General features: G+C 38.0%; 2 protein-coding genes across 14 annotated transcripts in view; one reads left to right on the top strand and one right to left on the bottom strand.

The window, feature by feature from the left end:
- The window catches only part of LOC310664653 (uncharacterized protein), a gene marked incomplete at its 5' end in the record, with an annotated part of 413,140 nt that overhangs the window by 362,085 nt on the left and 25,030 nt on the right, over positions 1-26,025 (bottom strand). The window lies entirely within an intron of this gene.
- The window catches only part of FIGN (fidgetin, microtubule severing factor), a 125,110-nt gene that overhangs the window by 88,329 nt on the left and 10,756 nt on the right, over positions 1-26,025 (top strand). The window contains exon 1 of one of the 3 annotated variants that reach the window (XM_083408326.1): positions 21,973-22,100. The exons of the other annotated variants lie outside the window; for them this stretch is intronic. Coding sequence (XP_083264452.1) covers positions 22,058-22,100 — 43 coding nt within the window. The 5' untranslated portion in view covers positions 21,973-22,057. Of the gene's footprint in view, positions 1-21,972; positions 22,101-26,025 lie in introns of those variants that run through there. 3 annotated transcript variants of the gene reach the window in all.

A 26,025-nucleotide genomic window follows, 5' to 3' on the forward strand; every position in this document is an offset into this window, starting at 1 on the left:
ATAAGATATTGGCAGAGAATGTGACCAGGCAACTGCATGACTAGAATTACATCCAGGCTACAAAAAAAGGAGAATACACTAATTACTAATGAAGCAATTTAATGCAGACAGACTAGGTAAGAACCACTGTATCTCCTGTAAATTGTAAGAATACCTAGACTATTCTTAAGATGAACATCTCTTATTAAATTATCCAGAAAAATGTTCAAAAGTATGGAGTCAGAAAAATGCCCTTATTATTATTTCTTTCTTCTTTTTTAATGAAACAATTTTATTGATGTTTTTCATTTATGGCCTGTCCCCTAAAGGCTCCTACAACATTTGAAGTCCACAGTGGCAGTCACTAGTGGGGGAATGAAGCTGAAAGACCACTGCAGGATTCCCTATTTCAAAGCTTAACCAATATTCACCATTGACACATCCATTCATCTGTGCTGGGTCATTGGAAATCCTTTCTCTGGTTTTTCCTTCCCTTCAGGGAGCAATGCTTAAAAGAGCAAACCCCTATTGGGAAGAGAGAGAGTTCTCAGCATGGCCAACAGTGCCAGGAATCGAATTAAAGTTGTCCATTTGCAGATGATGGTATATTGGAGCTCCCAGCATATTGAGCCAATGCCCTCTCTGCTGGTGCTGTGTTTACTTGCAATGCAGTATTGTGGCACCACAGTTTTATTACTCTTTTTTTTCCCCCTTGACAAAAGTCAGATCTCGATGAATGACAAGTCACTATTAGCATATCCCTGGATATAGAGAGAGAGCAAAGAGATTTTATTTTGGTGTCTGGCATGCTTTAACTATGGGTGTGCACAACAGATTAGCACACATTGATATAGCTACAGAGGTAAATAATTACAGAATTTACTTCTGTTGGGTAGTTTAACACTTGTCACTTATTTTGCTATTGCTGACATCTCGGATCTCTATTTTGGCATATATCAAGTTTTGACATGACTAAACCTGCAATTTTGCCTCTCTTCACATGCATTATCTCTTCTCTGTGAGAGGCACTGAGAAGACGTGGGCTGCCATTAAATCTGAAATGCCTGCAGTCAACACCGAGAACGATTCTTTATTTCAATTTGATTTCCTTTGTTACAGGAGACTATCTAGGCAAATCTGTTTTGGGAAGTTTGAAAATTGTCAATGGAGTCTTTTGTAAGAAAGGCTTAAAGAATGTGAACAAGAAAGCATCAGTTTGTTAGCACAAAGGTTGTACTCCTACCTTAGAGACCAGCACATACATTCAGCCCAAACCTTTATGATGACACTGAACTCTGACTAAAATTAAGATACCTCCTGATGCTAACACCGCACTCATTGAGAATTGAATCCCACTTATTTTAACACAATTTATTGTCAAACAAGAAAGCTTAGGAGTGCACCTTGATACCCTAGTCCAAAACACAGTGAACATTGCTTCCATTTTTCTTGCATGTGTGACTGAGCTGCAAGTTTATTTAAGGAGCAGAAGAAAACTGCTGCTATCCTGATACAACCAGTTGGGGGAGAGGTTTGTAGAAAAAAAGGACAGCCTGTACTCATACAGAAGCCAGAAAAGTAATGCCTGCTAGGAACCAGCTGATCCTTTCAGCTACTAGCCTATTGCATCTGCTGCCTGGGAAGAGTTCAAAAACTTATGAAGAGGACTATTTATGGAATATTTATTTGCTTCTTTAAAAATTAAAGGTAAAGGTACCCCTGCCCGTACGGGCCAGTCTTGACAGACTCTAGGGTTGTGCGCCCATCTCACTTAAGAGGCTGGGGACCAGCGCTGTCCGGAGACACTTCCGGGTCACGTGGCCAGCGTGACATCGCTGCTCTGGCTAGCCAGCACCAGCGCAGCACACGGAAACGCCGTTTACCTTCCCGCTAGTAAGCGGTCCCTATTTATCTACTTGCACCCGGGAGTGCTTTCGAACTGCTAGGTTAGCAGGCGCTGGGACCGAACAACGGGAGCACACCCCACCGCGGGGATTCGAACCACCGACCTTTCGATCGGCAAGCCCTAGGCACTGAGGCTTTTACCCACAGCGCCACCCGCGTCCCTCTTTAAAAATTACACATTGTAAAATATCAGTGTCAACTAATCTAAGCCCTAGAGACCAAACATGATATAAATCCATAGTGTATACTCAAGCTGCAAATTCTGGATCAAATATATTTACACATAACAAGTTGATCGTGTACTGACCATTCCTTCCCTTTAGTGATGGTGATTTTATCTCCTTCCTAAACAAAGTACCAGGAATTGTCAAGCCAGCCTCATTTACATCTATTTAAAAGAATTAGCACATATACAAATAATGGGCAGCTCTCTACTTTGGGAGAAATGGCTTCCCTAATTTGAGCACTCAAGATACAATATGAGGTCAGGCAGATCGGTCTCCGTAAAATAAAATGATTGATAGGAAATGGATTTATAACTCTGGCCTCAACTTGATAGCATATTGGAAACCAAGGCTAGATAGGTCTGTAAAGTTCAAAGGGAATGTATAATTGGACTTTCACTAGGAAAGAGGGTGCCCAATAACAGCCAACCTTGTAAGGTTAGGTGAAGTCATAGTTTGTAATTACCTGGAGCTGATGCTGTTCTCTTATTTGTCATTTAAAATTCTTAGCTTGTGGGGCACTAGAGCCTTGCTGAGCCTTTATATCACTGAAAGCATGGCGAAAGGCAGTTTAATCATTTTAAGAAGAGTATGCTTTGTAAATGATCTTGGAAGTCCTCAGCATTCAGTGGAGATTTAGTGAAAAAACATTTCTAGCATGAATGTCTTTCCCTCAAAAATAGTCAAAATATTAAAGAAGCATTCATGCTCAGCAGTAGTTCTCATCCATGAATTTAGGGCATTCCCTCTTTAGCAATCCAGACCTTTTAAAAGAAATGTCATAGCTGGTTACACTCAACATAAAATAGCCCATCAAAGGTACCTTTGTACAACCTTACCTCTTTAAATATCAGCCCATACCCTCCAACCATTTGTTATATCACGTACCTTTCTGTTCATTCAAGGCTAGCTTTGTGTTTTAATCCTATCTGCAAATAACTGCTCTGTTAGGACTTTTGTTTATACACAATCAACAACTTTATAAATGTAATAATTCAAATGGCAGAACTGTCAGAAGACAATTTAATAATAAATTCATAGGATTTGCATGATGCAAATTTTGAATTTTAGAATTCATCCCCTTCAATAAGCATGGAATGCATACATATAGAGATGCAAAAAAAATCATGTACCTTTTTAAAAGTGGTTTTGGGATAAATTGTCAGTTACGGAAGCTGTTCTAAATTTAAAGTATAATGAGCCTTCCTAAGTAAAGAAAGGAGGGAGGGGGCAAATAAGCAGCTTTTCCCAAGGCATATTGAGTGATGGTTAGCCTGGCAGCAGTCACTCTTAACAAAAATTTAATATTCCGAAGAAAACTCATATGCACTTGGTGAAATTAGAGGCATAGAGTAGCACCACTCTTTAATTTAGAGCTAGGATGATCAGCTGAAGTACAACGGACTGTAAATTTACATCTAGATATGTGGATTCAGATAGGTTCATGCATGTTACTCTTTGCATTAAATTCTGTAGACAAGAGACTTCCAAAATGCTTACAGTATTTGTTAGAAAATAGATACTGGGTGCCTACATAGATTCCATCTAATTCACTCTACTCTAAATCAATTCAGGTAAAACTCTGTAAAACTCTTGGTCTTTGATTTCCCAAGTTCCACAAAGTTCCTCTTACAACTTATGCTTGGAGTACAGAACTTTGATGTAAGTGTACAACACACTCTGACTCTGAATGAATATATATGTGTATGTGTGAGTGCGTGTGTATGAATGTGTATTATGAGTTAGATACTGTAATCCTTGTGTATTTTATATATTATATATAAAATAGAAATTTATTCTTGCTTGTGTCCTTCTCCCCCACCCCCCCAACCACTGCTTCTTTTCCATTCAATTTTGTAGTAGTTCCTTTTTTCTTTTCTCTCCAATCTCGATTTCTCTGCTTTGGTGCAACTTTGAGATAGAGGGCAATCAAGGTGATACAAATAGAAAGAAAGGAAAAAAGATCCTATAATACAGATATAGAGGACAGCTGCATCTGGTAGATTATGTGATGCTGTTTGAGGGAATCCCATGGCCTACTCCAATTCCTTTAGTGAATTGGATGGTAGGGTTCGTATCATGGAAAGCCCAGCTTTGTACCTTTCTCTGGTTTCATCTTCGCTTAGCAAAGAAATGTATTATAAATAAAATTCTTTCAGCCTGAATCTACCACAGAAATATACACATTCATAGTTTTTCTGGATGAGGTTTATTTGAAGGTGTAATGAATTTTAATTGGCTAAAGTTTGTTCAATAAATTGCATTTGTTCACTTTCTTAGTATTAACATATTTCTATAGCACCTAAAAGCAAACTAAGCATCTATTATCATGTTTGATAATAATTTGTTACCTTTGTATTGAACATATTTCACTGATTTATAGCAGATAACTAAGAAGCCTATCTTTCTTTCATTACACACACACACACACACACAGAGAGAGAGAGAGAGAGAGAGAGAGAGAGAGAAATATGTATGGGAACTCCCCTCAAAAAACATGATGGTGCATGTTTAGTGGCCACAGAATGCCGTGAGTCAGGAGGAAGTCAGAAAATCAAGGTGAGGAAAGGAAATGGAATGGAGTATCCTCAATGAAAACATGACTGGCTAGAACACTGAAGAGAAGCACCTAACACTTCAACAATTAAATTTCAGGTTCCTTTTGATCATTCTAATGCAGGGATCACCAGCCTTTCTGGACCAGTAGAAACATTTCGAATTTTGAGGGTGCTGGGGGTACCAGACACAAAATAGCTGCGTGGGGGGCAGGGAAGGCAGTTATCACTTACATACCAGGCATTGTGATTCTCCAGAGGTTTGACTTCACTCCCGGAGACGCACTCCATTGTTTCCTGAGGCACAAATAGATGCCAACAGCAACTGCATCACATTTAGCATACCCCCCCCCCCATCTACTAGTTAGAACTAGGACTGAGCCAAGTTTCGTCTCAAAAACAGCAATTTTGGTGGGTAGAAATATTTTCCCAAAATAGAAATATTTAACTGTTTGATCCTATTGCTTTCCCTGCTTGCTGCTACTTCAGCACCAGTTTTGGTTTTTGCTTGTTTCTGCTTTCTTGTACTAGTCATATTGCTGGTCCTATTCAGTCAGAGATTGAATAGGATGCATTGAATAGGATGTCTAGCCAAATTTTTATGTGTAATGATATCATTGAGGGCAATTTAACTGTCAGGGGTCCTTTACCTTTACCTTTTTAAGAGGAAGATACACAGATGACTATATAACAAATGACAAATGAAAAGCCTGCTGGATCAGGTCCATGGGCCATCTAGTCTAGCATCCTGTTCTCTCAGGGGCCAACCAGCTGCTTATAGGAGTAATCATTTGTGATTCCAGTCAATTGGCATTCAGAGGCATAGTGCTTCTGACAGTGGAAGCAGAACATAGTGATCAGGGCTAGTAGTTACTGAAAGCCTTTAACATGATTTGTATTGTGTGCAATTAGGCCTCACAAAAATATTTTGATGATATAAACAAACATGACAACATATAAAAACAGAAAAGAACATGTGTCTTCATACTGCTTGTGGTGTTTGATGCAGGGACTCAGTGGAACAATTCTCAGTATTTTATAGTGATATGTTTTTCATACTTGATACTCCTCTCTTTGAAATTATAAGCCATTTCACAGATTCTGATTTCTTTTCCTCTCATAATGCTTCCATGTCAGAAACATGGGTGAGTTCTTACCAATACGTAATATTTGGTCAACTTGAGGAGGCATATTATGGTGATCTTTGAGAAGAGCCAAAATGAAGAAACTTGAACCCTACAATAACTTTTATTTTGAAAAGATCTCATGTACAGTGGTACCTTGGGTTACATATGCTTCAGGTTACATAAACTTCAGGTTACAGACTCCGCTAACCCAGAAATATTGCTTCAGGTTAAGAACTTTGCTTCAGGATGAGAACAGAAATTGTGCTTCGGCAGCGCGAGGCCCCATTAGCTAAAGTGGTGCTTCAGGTTAAGAACAGTTTCAGGTTAAGTACGGACCTCCTGAATGAATTAAGTACTTAACCCGAGGTACCACTATATTTTAAAAGTCAACACAGGTAATGGTACACTAGGACTTTCCTCCATTCATCAGTTAAGTGACCTGTTCACTTGGTGACTTTGTGCCAGTCACCACCTTTTAGCCTAGGAGGAAAGGCAGCCAATAAATGGGTCAATGGGCCTTACTCTCAGGTAACTGAGTGTAGGATTGCAGCCTTGCAATTCAAGTGAACTACAATTTGAGTGGTTTTGTTATCAATAAGCAATCGATACCGGAAAGCACCTGTTTTATTTTGGATAAATCCTTTATATAAACCATTTGTAATGCAATTTAGATGTTTAGGCTATCATTCATACATGATGTAAAGCTCAACACTTTCACACATTAAAAAGTGCAAGGTTATGCCCTCCAAAGCCACTGCAGAATCTTTGAATGGTTGTCTGCAAAATGAATCTTAAGAAGTGAGCCTTGTGGTAATTGAGATTATGCAACAATTTGATAAGAAATCTTTTTTGGGTTTGTGTATAAATTCAGTCCAGATTTAAGAAGCTAGAAGAAAGTTTGATTTGATAGTTATACAAACCCATACATGGGAGTAGGGTTTCTGATTTTGCAGCTTCTTAGGTGAAAATCATATGTACTGCAAAAAATCAGACAGAACTGGCATTATTCTAGCCGCTTCAGTTCTCATACCCATATTGATTCTGAAAGCTGTAAACAGATATGGAAGTTTATTAGCGCCAATAAATTTAGGATTACTCAAATTTAGAGACTAAGATGAATTTTCAAAAAGTGTTCCAAGAATTGCTCAGTAGTGGAATTCTCCTTAACATCATATTATGGAGTTCTGTTTCAAGGGAATTTAAAAGTCTATTGTAGTCTTCTTCATTCCAGTGATTCCAATATTTATATATAGTCCTCTTTATAAAACAGAATCCAGCTCCAAAGCTCTCTCAAGCATATTCTTTCTATTTTAAGGAAACAAAATATCTACATCTTTATGAGAACCTGCTCTCCAAATGGTGATCTTAAAAGATTCTAGAATCAGTCTATTCTGTGTTTCCACATTATTATCCACCAGCATAAACATACTTTGCCAAGAACAAATTGGTCTAATGAGGGTCCAGGAGAATTTCTCCATAATGTTAACTATGCTTTCCACATTTTGAAAAGCAAAAAAGCAGACAGCCCGAGCCGGGGAAAGAGGCACACGGGTGGCAGTGGCTCCGCCCACACTTCTCTTTCCCTGGCTCGGGCTGGCAGTGGCCACGACCTGCAGAGCACCCGAGCTGCCTGCACTCAAGCCCAAGCCCCCCCCCCCCCGAAAAAAAACCAATTGAATAAATACTCCCGAATCCCAGAGGTTTCCTTTAAAATGTGAAAATCCCCCCAGATGGGCCTGTTGGCCCCCCAAATGAGGACATGTCGGGAATTTACTGGATGTATGGCAACCCTATGCTAAACCATGTTTTAGGGCTATGGGGATAAGCCACAGCAAGCCTTGGGCTCACGTATTTCCCTTCCCCTCTGCTCCTACGGTATGATCAGAAACTTCCACTTTAGATTAACCACAGTTTGTTAGGTTTGGACAGTGCAGCAATCTATGGTTAATCAAAAACAGAAGTGAAAGCTTCCAAACTTCTCATTGCTCTGTGAGAGGAAAGGGGATCAAAGTTCACTTAGGGTCATTTTAATAATACAAAACTATGGGTTAGCATTGCATCCAAACAGATAAATGAAAGTACTGGATCTTGTTTGGGATCCCTTCTCTTGTTTCTAATTAGCCAAACACAGTCATTCTCTCTCTTTTTAAGCTTTTTTTTTTCCTATGGGCTTAGCATTGTGTCTGCATGGCGTTTCTGGTGATTAAAAACCCTCCATCTCACTAATAGCTATATTTTTATGAATAATATATGCTGGCATGTTACTTTTGAAGTATTACAAGTGTGGCTATTAGGTGCTTAATAACCGCTAGAGGTTGATAGCACTTGAGGTATTGCTCAGTTAATTAAAATTTTAAGTAATTTTAAGTTTTATTCATTCAGTACAATGGCATGACTATTTCTTAATTATTTGTATTTCTGGGTTTTCTTTTCAGCATGTAACAGGGCTATGCAGAGCTGGTTTAAATGTAAATAAATATTAAGAAATACATGTGTGAAACCTGAATGTCTCAAACTTGCCTTCTGAATGCCTTTTCTCATTCTCTCTCTCCCCCCCCCCCTTAATCCTTTGAGTGAATGCTGTTTATCATGCTCTAGAAAAGCTTGACATACTTCTAAAAATTGCAGGGGAAACATTAACTGTAATTTTGCTTAAATATAAAGATTGTGTTCTCAAATATACTTGCGGGGTGGGCAGAGATTGTAGATTATCTTGCAGTAAATCTAACATTGCAGCCACCAATTCCTTGAGCTTAATTATGACACTACTAAATGTGAAAATCTATTCAGTGCTAGGAACACTTTTCACATTACATTCCTGCTAAAGATTGGCTGTTAAGAGCTCATTACTGGTAGTTTTCTAAAGAGCGGTTTATTAAACACTGTTACCTAATAAGCATCTTTGGTGGTGCAAATTGCTGAAAACAGTAATGAGTCTGATTAGACTTCATTTCAATTACAACAGCTTGTCTAGCAGGCAGAGAAAAAAAACCCTCTTTTCCTTGAGGCTTTGGAATCTGGCTATAAGACATTACATGGTTTAAAAAGAAAATGCTACCTCTGTGTTTCTTTTCCACAGTTCAGTAATGAATAGAAAATTGTCTAAGAAGCTGTCCAACTGACACTGGAAACAAGAGGGACAGAAACATGTATATAATGCTGTTTGCTTGAAATCTGCAATGCCTCTTCCATACACATGCTTGTTTGTGTATAAGGTTCCTAAAACCATTCTTCTGCATCTTTTATTTCAAAGTAAAGGTCTAAATGAAATAATAGCTCTTTGCTCTTAAAATGATTTGTAAAATTTATGTATTCCTCTAATTAGCATACTCCACATCTCAATTGTTTTGTCTGCAAATCTTTTATCCAGCTATTGAGGTTTTCTGATTACCAAGGCAATTGGAAGCATTCAACTTTTAAAACCAGCATTCTTGCAAATTATTTTAAAATGCCCAAGCTGATTATAATGTTTAAGTGAATATTCATTCACTTCTAAGCTTAACTTGGGTGTAAAATGTGTTAACTGTATTTAATGACTGTCTCTCTATTAAATCATGCCTTGAACATTATTACCGAAAATAGGGTGGGGAGGCGGGGTTGGGGGGGGGGAGATTGGTTAATGTATAAGTCCTTAAGTGATTAGCTGTCACTGCTGCTGTTTAGCTGCTGTGGCAAGATTTTAATGAATCTATGTGAAGTGAATAGAAGCCCTTGTTTTTATGATGTCTGAGATCTGTGGATGCTTTTTATACTACTGTTTTGTGTAAAACTGGGGAGAAAAGCATGATAAAAAGATTGAAAGACTATTGCAAACAGTAATGAGAGTTTAATGTAGTTGAATTTGCTGCAGTATAGATAGTAAGTGCATGAAAGACCAACTATTACAGCATCAAATGTTACAACTCACAACTTGAAAGGCCATATAGCACTATATAATAAACATCATCATGTCCTGTTTAACAAACGTTTAAAGCAATTTTGATTGGCTAACCTTACTTAGATAATGCTTACCTGCCATGAGAGGAAAATAATGCCCATGGGAAGAGAATAATGTGAATAGGAAGGTATCACTATTAGCAAAGCAACCCTTCATGTGTTTATTATATTGAAAATCAATTTTCAGGCCATTTTTCTTTGTTAAAAATATCAGAATTAATGCAATAATTTGGTTTGATTATCTATTTTATTAAATGGTATTTGCAAGTCAAATGTATACTCCTTTATTAATAATGACTTCTGCAAGTTATTAAATCAGATAGCAGAATGCTAGAAATGCTTGCTCACATTGCTTAATGGTCATTCACAGACAGATCAACTAGCATTTATTTATCTGCTAGTTTTGAGAGTGCAATTGGCCGACCTTGAATGCTATAATTTGCAGAACGTATTTAGACAGTTTTATCATTGTGTATCATTCATATAAACAAAACTATGACAGTGATTTGCTTTAACACAATCAGCATAGTACATACAGTTCTGGATATGATTATTCATTGATTATCTCTGTCGTTTGGTTTGAGAATATGGGAAGCTCTGGAGCTACTAAAATGGGAAGAAGGAAAAATGAATGCTAAATTTTGGAAAACAAATGTAGTTTTCTCTGAAGTAGAGCTGGGTTCTTTAAACCTTACAAGTGTCTTAATTTTCCACCCCTTCAAAGGGATAGTCCAGATTTTAGTCGGTCACTCACTTTGTGCCTTTCTCCAGAGAAAGCTCCTGCTGTGAAATGTCATTTGCTTCTATTAATTGGGGGACAGGGAACACACAGGAGAAGTTAGTTGTTAAGGACATTACGAATAACCTATACAGACTATCAGTGGCTCCCTTTTAAAAATAGGGTTGTTATAGGAACAGTTGACTAGAGTTAACCATTTTCACTTTTTTATTATTTTACTAGCATAATGGCTATGTGCATTTGGATGTCAAAATAAGCCAGGGTTTATTGTGATGCGAACAAGTCGCCTTGCGCCATATATACTCCCCCTGCCTACTTATTGTCCAACACAGGTATGAGGTGATCAGAAGCTTTCATTTCTATTTTTGATTAACCACAGTTTAGCATTACTGTGCTTTATCAGAACCATGTTATTAGTCTTAAATAGTTTGTTGGAACAAGTGATTTCATAAGATTAAAAACAGTCTACCAAGTTTGAACTAAGTATAGTTAATGTGAAACAGAAGTAAAAGCTTCCACATTGAGAGAAGGGGGCAACACAAATTTAAGGCTCACTGTGGCTTCCTGTCATAATAAACCATAGTTTGCTGTGATATACAAAATAAGCCATTTTATAGATTTCAAAACTCAAAACAATAACATTCCAGTTGAAATAAATAAATAAAATGCCACAACACTTGCCCTAATGCATCAGCATTCAAATAATGAGCTATTTCACATTTTTAAATATTTTATTTCAAGACCTTTAATTGGATGAGCAAGGAAGGAAGCTTGTTGATGGACTACATAACTCAGAGGTGTAAGCAGAGGAAATGTTAATCTTACCCTGGTGTTCCAATGTTTCAATTTGTTTAGTCATTGTTTTGCCACTAATCATGTTTCTCTGCGGTAGAGAGAGGATACATTGCAAGAAGAAAAGGAGACAGGCTTTGCAAACAGCCACGCCAAGGGAATCAGTCCATTTTTAGCCTGTGTTTTGCCCTTACATAAATTAGGTTTGTGGCCTGTCATCAGATTAGTTGGTGCAACACTGAATGTTTGATGTAAATAGCACATATTATTATTGTTGTTGTTTTGTTGTTATGCCACCCATCTGACTGGGTTGTCCCAGCCAGTCATTTATTTGCAAGATTATGTACTTATTTTCTAACTCTGGTACACCAAGTTTATGATCAAGAAAATGGTGTTTCATTTTTGTACAAAACCAAAGAAAGTGTGAGACCACTGATGCTCCTATGAGCAGAAGCAAGTATCAGAAGCTACCTCTTTCCTGACTAAACTCTTAAGGGATGTGTTATGTGCAACTTCTGTGTGACAATGGAAAAAGAGACAGTAGTTTGGGAATTCTGTGTGTATGTATATGTAAGACTGCAGTTGCTGCTAAGAGTAGTCTGCTGTTAATCCTCGGCCACGTCAGTAGCATGCTAAAGCAGTTTATCGTCACATGTTGTCTTGTATATAAGAAACAACACTAAACCTAGCAAAACTCATTTCATATGTAGCTTTCTTTCCCTCCACGGCATTCAGATCAAAGTTATTTTCTTCAAGCTGAACTAAAAAGGTCCTGGGAGTGAAGGACATTGAATTAATGCACCATGTCACCCAGTCATGGTTACAGATCCCCCCCCCCTCGCAAGTCTGAAATGCAACAGCTTGTACAATTGCATTAAAAATTAATGTGTAGATTACCAAAGTAAGTAAAATGCATAAACTAACCTCTTTTTTCTTTTCTTTTTGCAAAGTCTGACTATGTTTTGCAGTCAACTTAAGAAGGATTTCCTCCCCAAGGATAGTATTAGATTACTTCCAAATATACATATAATGCATTTACTCTCCTTTAGCTTATTAGCACAGAGGTACTCTGATCTCAATAAAAGTAACTGCATAACTTGATTAGATAGGTGGGTGCTAAACTGGGATATGCAATGGCATTAGGAATGGGAAATTGAGAGGAATATGTCATTTATTTTAGATGAAGGTACTAAATCTGCATGGTGACCCGTATTAGTTCAAGATTGACCATTTATTTCAAACTTTCCAAAATTGATCTTTGCTTTCATATGCTTAAAAAGAACAGGACTGTGCAGAGAGGTCTCTTTGATTAACCCAACTGTATCTGTAAAATACATATTTTCATGTTCATAAAGGATGAATCTTAAGGATTAAAAGTAGGCAATTGGCATTCATAATTTTGTTTTGCTATTTTAAAGAAGGAAGGCTATTTCTTGAAGCAACACAATTTGACAGATGAAAAATGTTACTGATTTAACCTTAAGACTAAGGTTAATGGCTACTGTGTTTATATCTATACTCTTCAGAAAAATATATATACAAAAATGCACAGCCTTCTCCGGTGCTTTTTTTCTGGAGGGACGCAGGGGTACGCATACCCCTAAACATTTTGTGAATCTTTGTACTTTTGTCCATTTACTGTATTTATTTTCCCCGATTTGAACTATAAAATGGTGATAAGGTTGAGTCAAAATGAGAGTACCGCTAAACATTTTTATTTATTTTTTTAGAAAAAAAGCACTGGCTATACTCCACAGATCTGTGAACAGAGCAATAGAAGCATATCTGCTTTCCCAATTGTAATAAATAAATTGTCAGTAGAGGGTGTGCATATTTTTTGTATCCCTCCCCTATTAGGGAGAAGATACAAGATGTGCAAATAGAGTAGCTTCCTGCTAAATGAATGCTAGATCTAGCATAGGATCAGGGAGAATGTTGACTAGTAATCTGATCTGCTTTTTGCATTCATGGAAAATGCATCCTCCCGTTGATTAGAAAATATTAAGATTCACTGTCACTTAAAGCTGAGCACACCATTGATCTGAATCAACAATGGTCATTCAATATTCATAACAGTATTTATCCTTATTTATTTCCCTCTTTAAATGTCTCCCTTTTATTTAAGTATGAGAATGTTGATGGTGACAAACAAGAATGTTTGTAACATGTGGTATGTGGTCTTTATGAGTCACAGAATGCTATTAATGCGTAAATGTGAAATTTGCGTGTCTAGTACACTGCAGGAGGGAGGACTTAAATAGATTTCCAAACCCATCTCCCTAATTAGCTGTTAAAAATCAAGGTATTTTGTGTTTCACCTATAGCTGTGTGTGCTTTAGTTGTGCATGCTTGCTTGCAAGAGCAATAACTCCAAGAGAAAAAAATAACAGTCAAATCTTAGAAATTTACTTCAGATAGAGATTATGTGTTTCTTCATTACTATCCAGATTAAATCTCTGGTTGCAATCCTTTGCAGAGTTTTACATAAAAATAAGTCCAATTTAACTCAGTGGACTTAACTCCAGGGATGCAAACAGGATTTCCTAGGTCTGGTATGTTGTATGTGGATTGCCGCCCCACCCCATAATCTACTCTCAATAAGTGCTGTTTATGTTTTATCACATTATTATTATTATTATTATTATTATTATTATTATTATTAATCTGTTGGGGGCTGCCCAGAGTGGCTGGGGAAACCCAGCCAGATGGGCGGGGTATGTATACATACATACATACATACCTCACAGGGATGTTAGACTTATTTGATTTCTTCTTCACCCTTTACCATAATGTCCCTTGCCAGGTTACAATAATATAAAATTCCTTATTACAAACAGGTTAAAAACAAATTACAGTTACAGAAATAGGGTGGATCCTAATGCTAATCCTAAAAGTGAGGGCAGGGAGGATAGTGTGCACAACCTTGAGCTCCTGAGTAGAAAACAAAGATACAAATATATAGTATCAGTCACAGCAGCCCCCTTGTTTTAGCTGCAACATTTCATAGTCCTGATATTTACAAAGACAGAGAGAGAGAGAGAGAGAGCGCCAAACCTGAGAAATAATCAACAAGCAAAAAATACTTGAGTATGTGTGGATTCACAACTTTGATGGCTGAACTACCAACTCTCAGCCTACCTAGTTGTGAACATAAAAGAGGGAAAACAATACACACATATAATCTCCTGGGAGTAAAATCCACAATATGCAACAAATCTGTGCACTTTCAGAACTCTCAGCAAAGCTCATATAAACAGAAAAGCATTCTTGTGGTAAAGTACAGTCTACCTGCAGCCGTAAGGTGCTTGCTGATTCATTATATATTTTTTGCTTCTGGTTATTGTATACAGTACTGGTAAATAACAGCCCAATGATGGCAAGCAGACCAGTAACGGCTGGGTGGGGGACATAGAAAACCGAGAACAGGGGTTGCAATTGCTCTTTCTTCCTTCCTTCCTTCCTTCCTTCCTTCCTTCCTTCCTTGACAGGAAGAAAGCCTAATTTATGTCAAGGGTTTTTAGTAGAACATATGGAAACCACCCAGTTGTTTTATTCTGTAAAGGCAGCACACTTGGGCAGAGAATGAAATAATTTGTGCACCAAGGAAATTGTTTAAACAAACACACCCTAACATCCTTCTCTATCCAGTATCAGCAACAATGATCCACTCCTGCTTTTTCTGCTCCTCTGAAAGGGCAACCCCACTGATACCCAGGTGGGAGTGGTCTGCATTTCTTCCTCTGATAGCCTAGCAACAGTGATTAAGTGATTAAGCGTCCTTAGCAATGGCACAGAAGCCTTCAAAGTGCCTCTGCATTTCATGCTCTAACTTTCTTCAGAAATGTCTGATGACTTACTTTTTTAAAAAAGGAAAGAAAGCTAAGACTCTGGAGTCCCTTCTGGGTCAGGACCTGGCACATGCATAGCCCCTGTGATCCCTTGTTAGTTGTTCTGTTTAATTCTGTGTAAGCATATTACCGTAAGTCACACCTCCCCCTTGTTTTTCTGTCTGTCATATGTTCAATTTATGTACACAGAGAGTGTGTGTGCACGTTATGTTAAATATCAGAAACTTCTTTAATGTTGTTTTGTTTATATTCTGATAAAAAAATCAAAATGTCCAAATATTTGCTAAAGTGAAATAACTAGAAATAATAATAATAATAATAATAATAATAATAATATAATTTCATTAATAATGTCTGCTACCTTCTCTCACATCCTACTTCAAGTCTGTGACCAAACGCAGACTCCGTAGCTTCAAGGTCAGCCAAATCCCTCCCCCTACTTTGTTCACCATCAGGTCTGAAAAAAAGTTTGGGGCAACTTTAAAGCTTGCTTCTTATTTTGAGAGTTTTTGGTTGACCTAATGAACATGTTGCCCCAATGTATATTTGGGTTTTAGGTGATAAAATCCATCAACTCTCAGATCAATGTTAAAAATTGGGGGGGGGGGGGGGAGAGAAGTTCCCATAATAGAAGATCAGATAATAGAAGAGAAATAATCCTTGCACTAGATGCACTCAAGGAAACTTCATAAACTAGGTTGTAAACTAGGCTGTGAATCTTTTATTTTATTTTCTGCAGAAGGTAATGTTGCCTTGAATGTTCTTGTTCTTATTTAACAGTGTTGTCCTATACATTTCTACTCCAGAAGTTAGCCCTGTTGAGTTCAATTGGGACATACTCCCAGCTAAGTATACATTTAGCCAAGCACTGCAATCCTAAGAGGGGCCTGTGAGGTGCAGTAAGTGGATCCGCTGCTGCTTCTGCAGCCCTGCTGGCTTCGGCAGCCAGGACAAGAACGCAAGGGAGGTTTTCAGTTTTTATGCACTAGCTTTAGGCTGGTGCAACAGCCCATTCAGCATGGCATCCTGTCCTGCTCCTAGCCCACCACTAGCTGTCTGCCACAAGTGGGAACACTGCCAGCAGTAGCTTGTCACCAAGGCACAGTAGGGGTTTCTAGTGGTGGTGCTTCTTTGCAGGTAGAGACCAGCAGTTCATAACCCTCACCAGCTATATTGCTCAGGGGGTTAGGACAGTGCTCTTAGTGTCTGGTAAAAGAACAACTTTTATACTCATTTCCATAATTTACCCATAAATATTGACATTTATCATGGCAAGTTGCAAATGTCATTAATAAGCGTCATGACACAAACCTGTCGACATTTGCAAGTAGAATCCAAGGCTAACGAAATGCTTTCCAGAAATGATTTAAATCAGTCTAATGTTCATTGTCGCCAGTAGATGTTGTTATTGTTGTTATTATCATTAATTTATTAATACACAATCATCTCAAGGAGATGTGCAATAAAAACAGCAAAAAACCAAACCCAGTTAAAAACAAACCAAAAAAAGTAAATGCATTTAAAACAAAAATAAAACAATAAAAAACAGACATCCAATTATTCAGCTGGGAAAGCCTGCCAGAACAAAAATGTCTTCAATTGTTTCCAGAAAGTGTGTGTGTGTCATATCTCAACAGGAATGCCCTTCTGCAGAACATGAGCAGCTACACTAAAAGCCCTCTTCTGAGTTACTGAAGAGCAGGCTCTCAGATATTTGGAATTTGCAGGAGAAACTTTCTCACAGACCTTAGGGATCTACTGGCTATATAAGAGATAAGGCAGTCTCACAAATAACCCATTCCTGGGCTGTATAGAGCCTTATATGTTAGTACTAACACCTTTAACTTGGCTTGGTCACAGACTGGCAGACTGGCATATCCCACAAAGAAGGTTTAATGTGTAGGTGGTAGTTGGACTCTGCAAGTAACCTAACCACCATGTTCTGCAGCAGCTGCAGCATCCAGTCCAACCCCACATGTGGTCCCACATTGAGCACATTACAGTAATCCAACCATGAGGTTACGAAAGCATGTACAACTGTGGTCAAACTATCCCAATCCATCAATGGTCATGAGTGTCCTACCAAATGAAGTTGGGGAAAGGCAATCCAGGCCAGCAAAGATACCATGAGATAGTCTAGGTCAAAGGTTTTCAACCTTCTTGGGTTCATGGCTCCCTTAACCAACCACATTCTTCCTGCAGCACCTCTGTGGGGCTCAGGACCCCAGCTATATCACCTGTTTTCAAACACCCTTCCTTGTGGAGTGTTCCTTCAGCCTCCTCTCTTGTCCTGTTTCCTTGGGAGTCCTCTGGGCAGCCGCAGCTCCTGCCCTGGTCTCTGAGCTGCCTCCTCTGCCCCCTCCTCACACTGCCCCACATAGGCCTGGGAAGCACCTTCTGTCCAGCCCCAGAGGCACCATCCGCCTAGGGAACTGTGCAAGCTTTTGGGAGGCAAAGATGAGAGCATCAGAGGAGGGAGGGAAGGAACGAGAGATGAGGGGCCAGTGTTGCCCACGGCCCGCCGACCATCATTAAGGGACCCCAGGGTGCCACAGCACACTGGTTGAAAACCACTGGCCTACGGAATGATCAGAACTGTGAATAATTTGATTTCCTTTCAGTATGATTAGGTACACAAATATTAAAATTAGTGTTTCTCTTGAATGATATTGTACCCCAAACATTATTACTTTGTTTGAGGTTTTAATTGTCTTTAGCCTCTACACCATTGTTGTTTTTTAATCCTATTTATTACAGCTTGCCTTATATGTGGGAGTGATCAGCCAAAATTAAGCACTTCTTATTGATTTCAATGGAAGAATGCTAAACACATGTTTAACACTCCAATTAAAATCAATGGGACAAAAGCGCTTAATAGTGTGCAGGCTGTGCCATTTTTTGGCTCACGGGTCAATGTATAACAAATACTGGATAAATTGAAAGGTTTAGATTATGAGAAAATGAGGAGGCCATGTCCAAGGCAAAAAAACTTTTCAATAAACATATTAAATGGTCCTAATGTATAAATGCACACAACAATTTTCCATGTAGCAAACATGAGCAACTTAACCACTGTATTCATGTAGAACTTATTTGGGTGGGAACTACATTGCCTTTTCTATAGCCGTCTTTAAATAAAAATTATCATTTTAATAAGTAACTGCCTGTATCCATATATACCAACTCAGTAACTTTGGCTCACAATACGACAAATCAACAATGCCTGAGGTACATTTTAATCCCATTACTTTGTTTCAATTGTTACTTTGTTCTTATGTCAATCTCTCTCTTCATTTGATAGAGATTTTTTTGCAGTATGAGACTTACTACAATACGTGCTAAACACGTTTAAGGCAGAATTGCCTTTGTGATTGTTAGAACTTCAGCCATGTATATTAGAAGAAAGGGGTTGGAGGATGGGGATGAGAGTAATTTGCTGCAATTGTATTGTAATTGGCAGTCGTGAGGTGTGAAAGTGTGATTTAAAAGGAATAATCATTTGACAGTATTTAAATTAGATAATTGGGATGTGGAGTATACAGGTTTCAAAATTGTTCTGCAACTAGTTACAAGCTCCCAATTGGTTCACTTTGATATTATACTATGTGTGTTCCCTGTAGCCAGTATCGAGTTAAACTATTTGGTTCAGAGAGGAAAATAATTTTAAAATTTCAGTGTTAACTTTCATAGAACCATTACAGATGCCTTATACTGAATCAGACCATTGGTCCATCTAGCTCAGTGTTATCTGTACTGATTGGCTGCAGTTATCTAGGGTTTCAGATAAGGGAAATTCCCAAGCCCTTCCACGACATGCCAGGGATTGAACCTGTGACCATCTGCATGCAAAGTAGATGCTATACCACTGCACTACAGTCCTTTGGCATTCAGAAGGGCTACAGAGTTGAAGATGTATTCTATTATTAAGAATATTTTAAGGGAAATGGGGGGAATATTAATATGAAAAACTTGTGTAAAGTTAGAGCATGGTAGAAGGAGGAAGCCAGTTACATGAATGCGGTTCTGCACGTGTTCGTGAAATTACACCATTGTACATACCCTCCAACATTTCTCCAATGACAATAGGGACATCCCATACCGTGATGATAATTTTACTATTTATACCCCCACTCATCTTACTGGGTTGCCCCAGCCACTCTGGGCAGCTTCCAACATACATAAAAATGTAATAAAACATTAAACATTTAAAAAATACCTTCCCTATACAGGATTCCCTTGGGGGCTGGATAACTCTAAACCCTCCAACATTTCTCCAACGAAAATAGGGACACCTTAAGGAAAAGTGGGACATTCCAGGATCAAATCAGAAACTGGGACGGCTTCTCTAAATCATGAGTGTCCCTGGAAAATAGGGACACTTGGAGGGTCTGCATTGTATAGTGTTCTAAGCTGTCCCTTTACACACCACACAAAATAAAGAACAGCATTATAGTAAATGTTAATAAGGTGTGCATTTCATATTAAAATACGTTAGAGTGGGAAGGAACAATATGTGAAGTCTACAATTCTAAAAACTTCCATGCAAGTAAGTGCCTTTCAGATTGAAGAGATTTACTTGTTGTAAACATATGTCTGCTTTCACATGTACTTCGCAAACAGGGCCTTCTAAGTTGAAGTGGATAAAGCCTGCAACATGCCCATTTTAAAGCCACTGAGGTTCCATGTTGTCACACATGTCTAGATTAGACTCCTTATCTTCAGTGGGTATGTATGAATACCTTTGATGGAAACTCAAATTGCAAATTCCAGAATAGTTAACCTTCAGGAGGGATGCGTTTATTTCAATTTTCAGTTTAAAAAATCCACAGTGCAGTAGCAGTTGACAGGGTGGCATAGACGGGGCATTGTTCACCTGGCTTTCCAAAAACAAGCATTGCTACAATTTATTGAAAATGGGAGGAGTGGGCAGATGCCACAGCAGAGCTAATCCTTCACCAACTGCTGTCGCCACAGCATTTTGACACTATTTTGACTTAGTTTCACTATTATTATTATTATTATTATTATTATACGTTTAGATTCTTCCTTTCCTCCATCACAGAATGCACAGCTGGGGACATGTAGTTACCCAAACCAGCTTAGCATCAGCAAGGTGGCCTATTATGCCTTCTTGGACCAAACGATCAAATACTAACAGTTTAATACTAAAATTACTGCTGGATTTCCCCATCAGCTCTTATAAGCTTTCCATGTGACATACAGAATTTTAGCATTTATTTAAGTGCTGGAAGAGCCAGCAGCAATGGGTCTCCTTTTGGTAGAACAAATAGCTTAATAGAATATTCTTTTCAAAGGCAGCCATGGCTACTTACATAACATAATGACTATATTTTCTCTTGTATGGGCAAAGGAAATTTTACAGCAGACCTGGCTGCATAAACATTACCCATCACAGTATTAACAATAACAGTATTAGTATTGATTACATATTTATACAGTATTTTTTTCAAATTGCTCAAAATGCTTCACTTGTATTAGTCCTGTAAACCTTTCAACAAACTTGTATTGTTATCCACCTGTTACAAATTGACATAAGGCAACCAAGTTCATGACTGGTTTAAAATAAGAACCAGGAGACTTTCCAGTCCATCACTCATTTTCTAGTCGACTATGCTACACTAGAAGTCAGTGTGGGAGAAAACTATAGTTGTTTCAAATTGCAAGTGTGAGTGCACTCTTGTTGGTAATCATTCAACTGCCAAATCCTTGGGGAAAGTATATACTTTTTCTTTGCTCTTTGGTGTATATATACCTTGTAGCAAGAAATATCACATGCAAGATTTGGTCCCTGTCTTCTGGTAGCACAGGATTATGAACCAGAGTTGTCTCTATTAAGGACCTGATTCTTAAAGGTTTTGAGCATCTTCAACTCAATGAAGCCTAACACTTAAGAGTACTTGACATCTTTGAGCGCTGTGACCTCATCTGAGTTGATGGAAGTTCGCCTTTGATATAGAATCAGGTGTCTGCATTCAATCACTTCAGAGTAATTATTACAGTAAGTATTCTAGATGTACAGTCTTTTCAATAGTTCCTAATACTTGAAGAACAGAAAGAGTACAGCTGTCTAGTAGAACAAAATGAATGCTACATCAGTGTAGTGTGCCATTTTGTTAAACATGGGTCCAAAACTGAGCAATATCTGCTAGTTTCTAAATAGGCTTGAATCCAGACAGAAGCGTTGATGTGCAGTTAGATATGCATCTGCATCTAACAATGGCTCTACACATTTCCTCATTATATTGAAGTCTACGAGTTTGATTGTCCAGATGTAATTAACCCATTTCACTAGCAGAAGCGAGTGAAAGGACCCTCAGTAGTGCAGTGGGGCTTTTCTCCTCTCCTCCCCCAAATCCGCTGTAGAGTTTTGGAAGAATGCCCAGAACAGCACACAGAAGGAAAGTAGGGGAGATTGTTCCATCGGGCAAGCAGAAAGTGCATCGGGCAAGTGCTATTGCCATAGCACTACACTGAATTCCACCCAATATGTTTCATGTCCTATATCACATGCAAGAGTGCACATGAGAAGCAACTATTTCCAGTGACTACTTTTTAGTGGATATTTAACCTGAAGCACATTGTCAGAAATTAGTACAGTGGTACCTCGGGTTAAAAACTTAATTCATTCCATAGGTCCATTCTTAACCTGAAGCACCACTTTAGCTAATGGGGCTTCCCGCTTCCGCCGTGCGATTTCTGTTCTCATCCTGAAGCAAAGTTCTTAACCCTAGGTACTATTTCTGGGTTAGCGGAATCTGTAACCTGAAGCATCTGTAACCCGAGGTATCAGAGGTCAGGTAACTCTAGGTCTTGGAGATGACATCAAAGCTTTGGTGAGGTATGTTCATGAACAAAGCATGTATTCTAATGGATGTGTATCTTATTTACAGCTTTACTAGTTTGCATTTAATTCAATGGGCCAGCTCTTTCAATGCAACACTTGTATACATGGTTAAAAGGAATGGAATGTACAGGTTAGCAGAGTCCTTTAACAGAGTATAGAACACAGAAAAGAAGCAGTTGTTTTATTTTGCCTTGATTTGCTCTGAAGGCATATTCAGAAAAGCTAGTCAAGATACTTTGTACAGTTCAAAACAAGTTTGAACACCCTCAGCATGAAATGCAGTTGAAGAAATGCAGGTTGATTTTCTCCTCCCATTTTCCTTCTCTCCTTCATTCTACATTTAAACACGATTGATATCTGCATTTTTCTGTTTGGCTATTGTACTATATTTTAAGTGATGTTAACTGTTCTTATCAAATCTAATCATTTGAATCATGTAAATTGAATAGAAACACTAAGAAATAACACATATTTTTGTAGTAGTGTGTATTATATTAGTTTAAAACAACAAAATAAATATTATCTTGTTATGCCTCATACTGAACGGAATGATCACCAAGGTGCTTTTTTCTCTAGATTCACATTAAATTCTGGACAGGTTCAGTCATTTTGGAGCTGAAAAACTGACAGTTTGCATTTGCAGGATTAGGTCCCATATGTGCTGTGATTCTGAAACAAGTCCTGTAGGGATGTGTTAAGCCTTGACAGCCTTTAACTGTGATTCCCCCTCCCCCGCTTACTTTCAGTTAATTTTGACACAGTGAGGGAGGGAGAGAGAGAATTATGAAGTTGCATGCACATGGTATATGATATTTGAAAAGCATGAAGTATTTTGAAATAGCTCCCCCCCCAAAAAAAATTAAATAAAAGGGAGTAAAATATTTTTTTAAAAACCTGATTGGTCTAAGCATGATCCAGACAACAGTTCAGGACACTACAAAATACTGTATGCAACAGTCAAAAAACGAATTTGCAACAGTATTGTCTGCACACACACACACACATCCCTAGAATCTTTTTTTAATTTGATAATAACTGAAAAGCTGTTGTTGAATGTTTTCTTTGTCCAGATTTGGACAATTGCATATCTTTGCTCTTTATAATAACACTTCCTTAATTTTCTTTCTTAGTATTTTTCCTTAGTATGGTTTGCTTAGCTTGCCTTTTCTATCCGAAACACAATTGCCATGCTAATAAAAGGATTGCCAGATGTCTCTTATTTTTAAAGAATATTGCTGCTTGCCAAAATATCTGACCAGTACAACTTCATAGAGGCCAACGAAACAAACACCATAACCAGTAATATTTCTTATTTTTGAACTTGATAAGGCAGTTGTAGTGCACTCTATATTATTATGGATAATAGCTTTACAGTTAACTCTTAATTTACAAATCACACTAATAATTGTAATGCAGTAGAGCAAATGCTTACGTTTAGGTTATGAGGATAGTCCTGTTTCCTTAAATTCATATTGTAATTCTGAAATGCTGCTTTTATAGCCTGTGTTAAATGTACTGGTACTCAATATGCACCAATAAATAAACTTTCAATTATTGTGCAGTGAGCAGATTCGCAACTAGGATAGTAATCTGAAACCAGTGGGCTAACTAGTAATTATGCCAAATAAATAGTTTTGATGCATGTGATTATTTATACCCGAGGAATGAAAACACAGAAAAAACTTAATTGCTTTTCAAGATCAGTTTTTTAAAAGTTGATATGTCATATTAAACATTTTAACATAATACAGGCTTGCATGTTCACTTTGTTAGAGTGTTTCCACAATAAACAATAACTTTTGCATTCCCCTGTTCCCCAACCCCACCCCATAGTTACTGTGTGATAAACAATATTGCGTATATCCATTAAAATCAATGAGATGTGTTTTTTACCAGTGACTACTATAAGATGCAGATTATGCCTATACATCTGTGCAAATGCACAGAAGTTCTAATTCATATTGCACCAGAAGGCAGTACAGTGGAACCTCGTGTCATGTACCGTCCTCCTTACGAATGCTTTGGGTAACGAGCTCCGCTAACCCAGAAGTAGATGCCCCTTGTTGTGAACTTTGCCCTGGGATGCGAGCGGAAGTCGTGAGGCAGCAGCAGCAGCAGGCCCCATTAGCGAAAGCACACCTCATGTTAAGAACGGTTTTGGCTTAAAAACGGACCTCCGGAACAAATTGAGTTTGTAACCGGAGGTACCACTGTATATTTGACAGTACAATCTGGCATGTGTTTTAAGGGGTGGTGGTGTTCTGTATTGCTGCTCCTATGCTGCCTAAGAAGTGCACAAAACTCTCAAAAGTTTCAGGTTCATAACACTGATACCATTTATAAGCAATGCATTGAGAGTAGTACAAGAATATAGTGGGCACTGATCCATTTGAGGAAGTGGCTTCAATGCATCCCCACACAGTTGCTTTATAGCATTTTGTGCTCACACTGCATCTGGTGCAGCATACTGTTTGCATCAGATAGTCTCTGATTCACATTTTAACCTCTGCCATGAACTCATTAGGTAAGCCACTATCTCAGCCCCAGAATGGGAATAATAATATAGTTATTACAGTTGTTGTTGTTGTTGCTATTGTTATTACTACTACAACATAGCTCAGTAATGAAAACTGCAAGAAATGAATGCATGTGAAGCAATTTGGACGCCCTAAAATGCTACAGAAATGCCATATATTATTAGTAGTAACTTGTGTTCTGCATTCAGATTATCTTCCCTCAATGGGGCAAGTGCACAAATGCATGGAAGACTGCAGCCATTGTGTTAAAGCATGTTTTAACTCCAGAATTAATGTTTTACCAATTAAGCTTTGCAGATGTAAATTATACCCATGATTACATACCATTTGTATCATTTGCTTGGCAGGTTGCAGAGGAATAAATTTTAAAGTTCTTTAAAAAAAATATTTCTCTCCATACATAACTACTGAAGCATTAATCTGTTCAAATATTTTAGCTTATGCATAAGGAATCAGAAGCCTTCTCTGATTTTGTAGTCTCTCAAAATCAAAAACATAAAACATTTTTTAAAGGGGGGGCTATATTATTTTATTTAAGTTAAATTGTTTTGTATGGCTGTCATATTTATTTACCTGTTTTTCTTGGTGAAATTAAATCCTCATATTTACTATAGGTTTACTGATTTATCTTAAAATGAAGGAGTGAACATCCAACTGTCATGAATTAAAATTTGATTTTGAAAATGTGGGTTGAAAGTATGGCAGTTAGCAACATCTTTGTCAAGATAAAACTAAATTAGAGCACATCTTACACATTCTTATGCAAAGTATGATTTTAGATACTAACTGGTAAACCTCAAGTGCTCTTTTGAAATTCTTAGATCAAATTGCAGCATGGGTTGGCAAAAAAACCCAAAAACCTATGTGAATTTTAATAACAAACTCTGTCCTAAATAATCCCAATACAAATGAGCACAACTGCAATAAAATATATTTACAAATTAATCCTGTTGCTCTATTAATTTATTGTGTAATTACTGCAATTCTTCCCACCTTGTTTTCAGTATTTCTTAATCATTAAGCTGGAAGCCTGACAGCAGTGCCAGCCCTGGCATGATTCTCTTTGACTAAAACCTTGTAAATTAACACAATTAGCACAGCATCATGCTGCTAATTAACTTCCTGTGTCTGGTGCAGCGGATGTGCAAACAAGGAAGAAGGAATCAGAAGGGAATAAACATGCCATTCTGTTACCAAACTGTATGCTGTGTTAGGTCTAGCTCAGCGGGGCTAAACTGGTCATGTCAAGATTCTGGAGTCAGGCAAAGGAGGGCTAAAGGGGTTTGGGAAGAAGAAAAGCAAGATGAGGAGGGTACAGGCTGTCAAAAATAGACTGCAGAATTCATAAGAGAACCCGTGACACAAATGCTTCGTTTACTCTAAGCCTTCTTATCAGAGAATCTGTGCCAAAGGGTACAAGACAGGTTGGTGGAAAAAATAAAAATCACTTTTTGTAAAATGAGCAAGATATTGCTGAGGCTTGCCTTCATGCTGCCTGCGATACACAGGTAAGAGTTG

Source organism: Podarcis tiliguerta, assembly GCF_965153285.1.
Source record: "Podarcis tiliguerta genome assembly, chromosome: 1".
Classification (NCBI taxonomy): domain Eukaryota; kingdom Metazoa; phylum Chordata; class Lepidosauria; order Squamata; family Lacertidae; genus Podarcis; species Podarcis tiliguerta.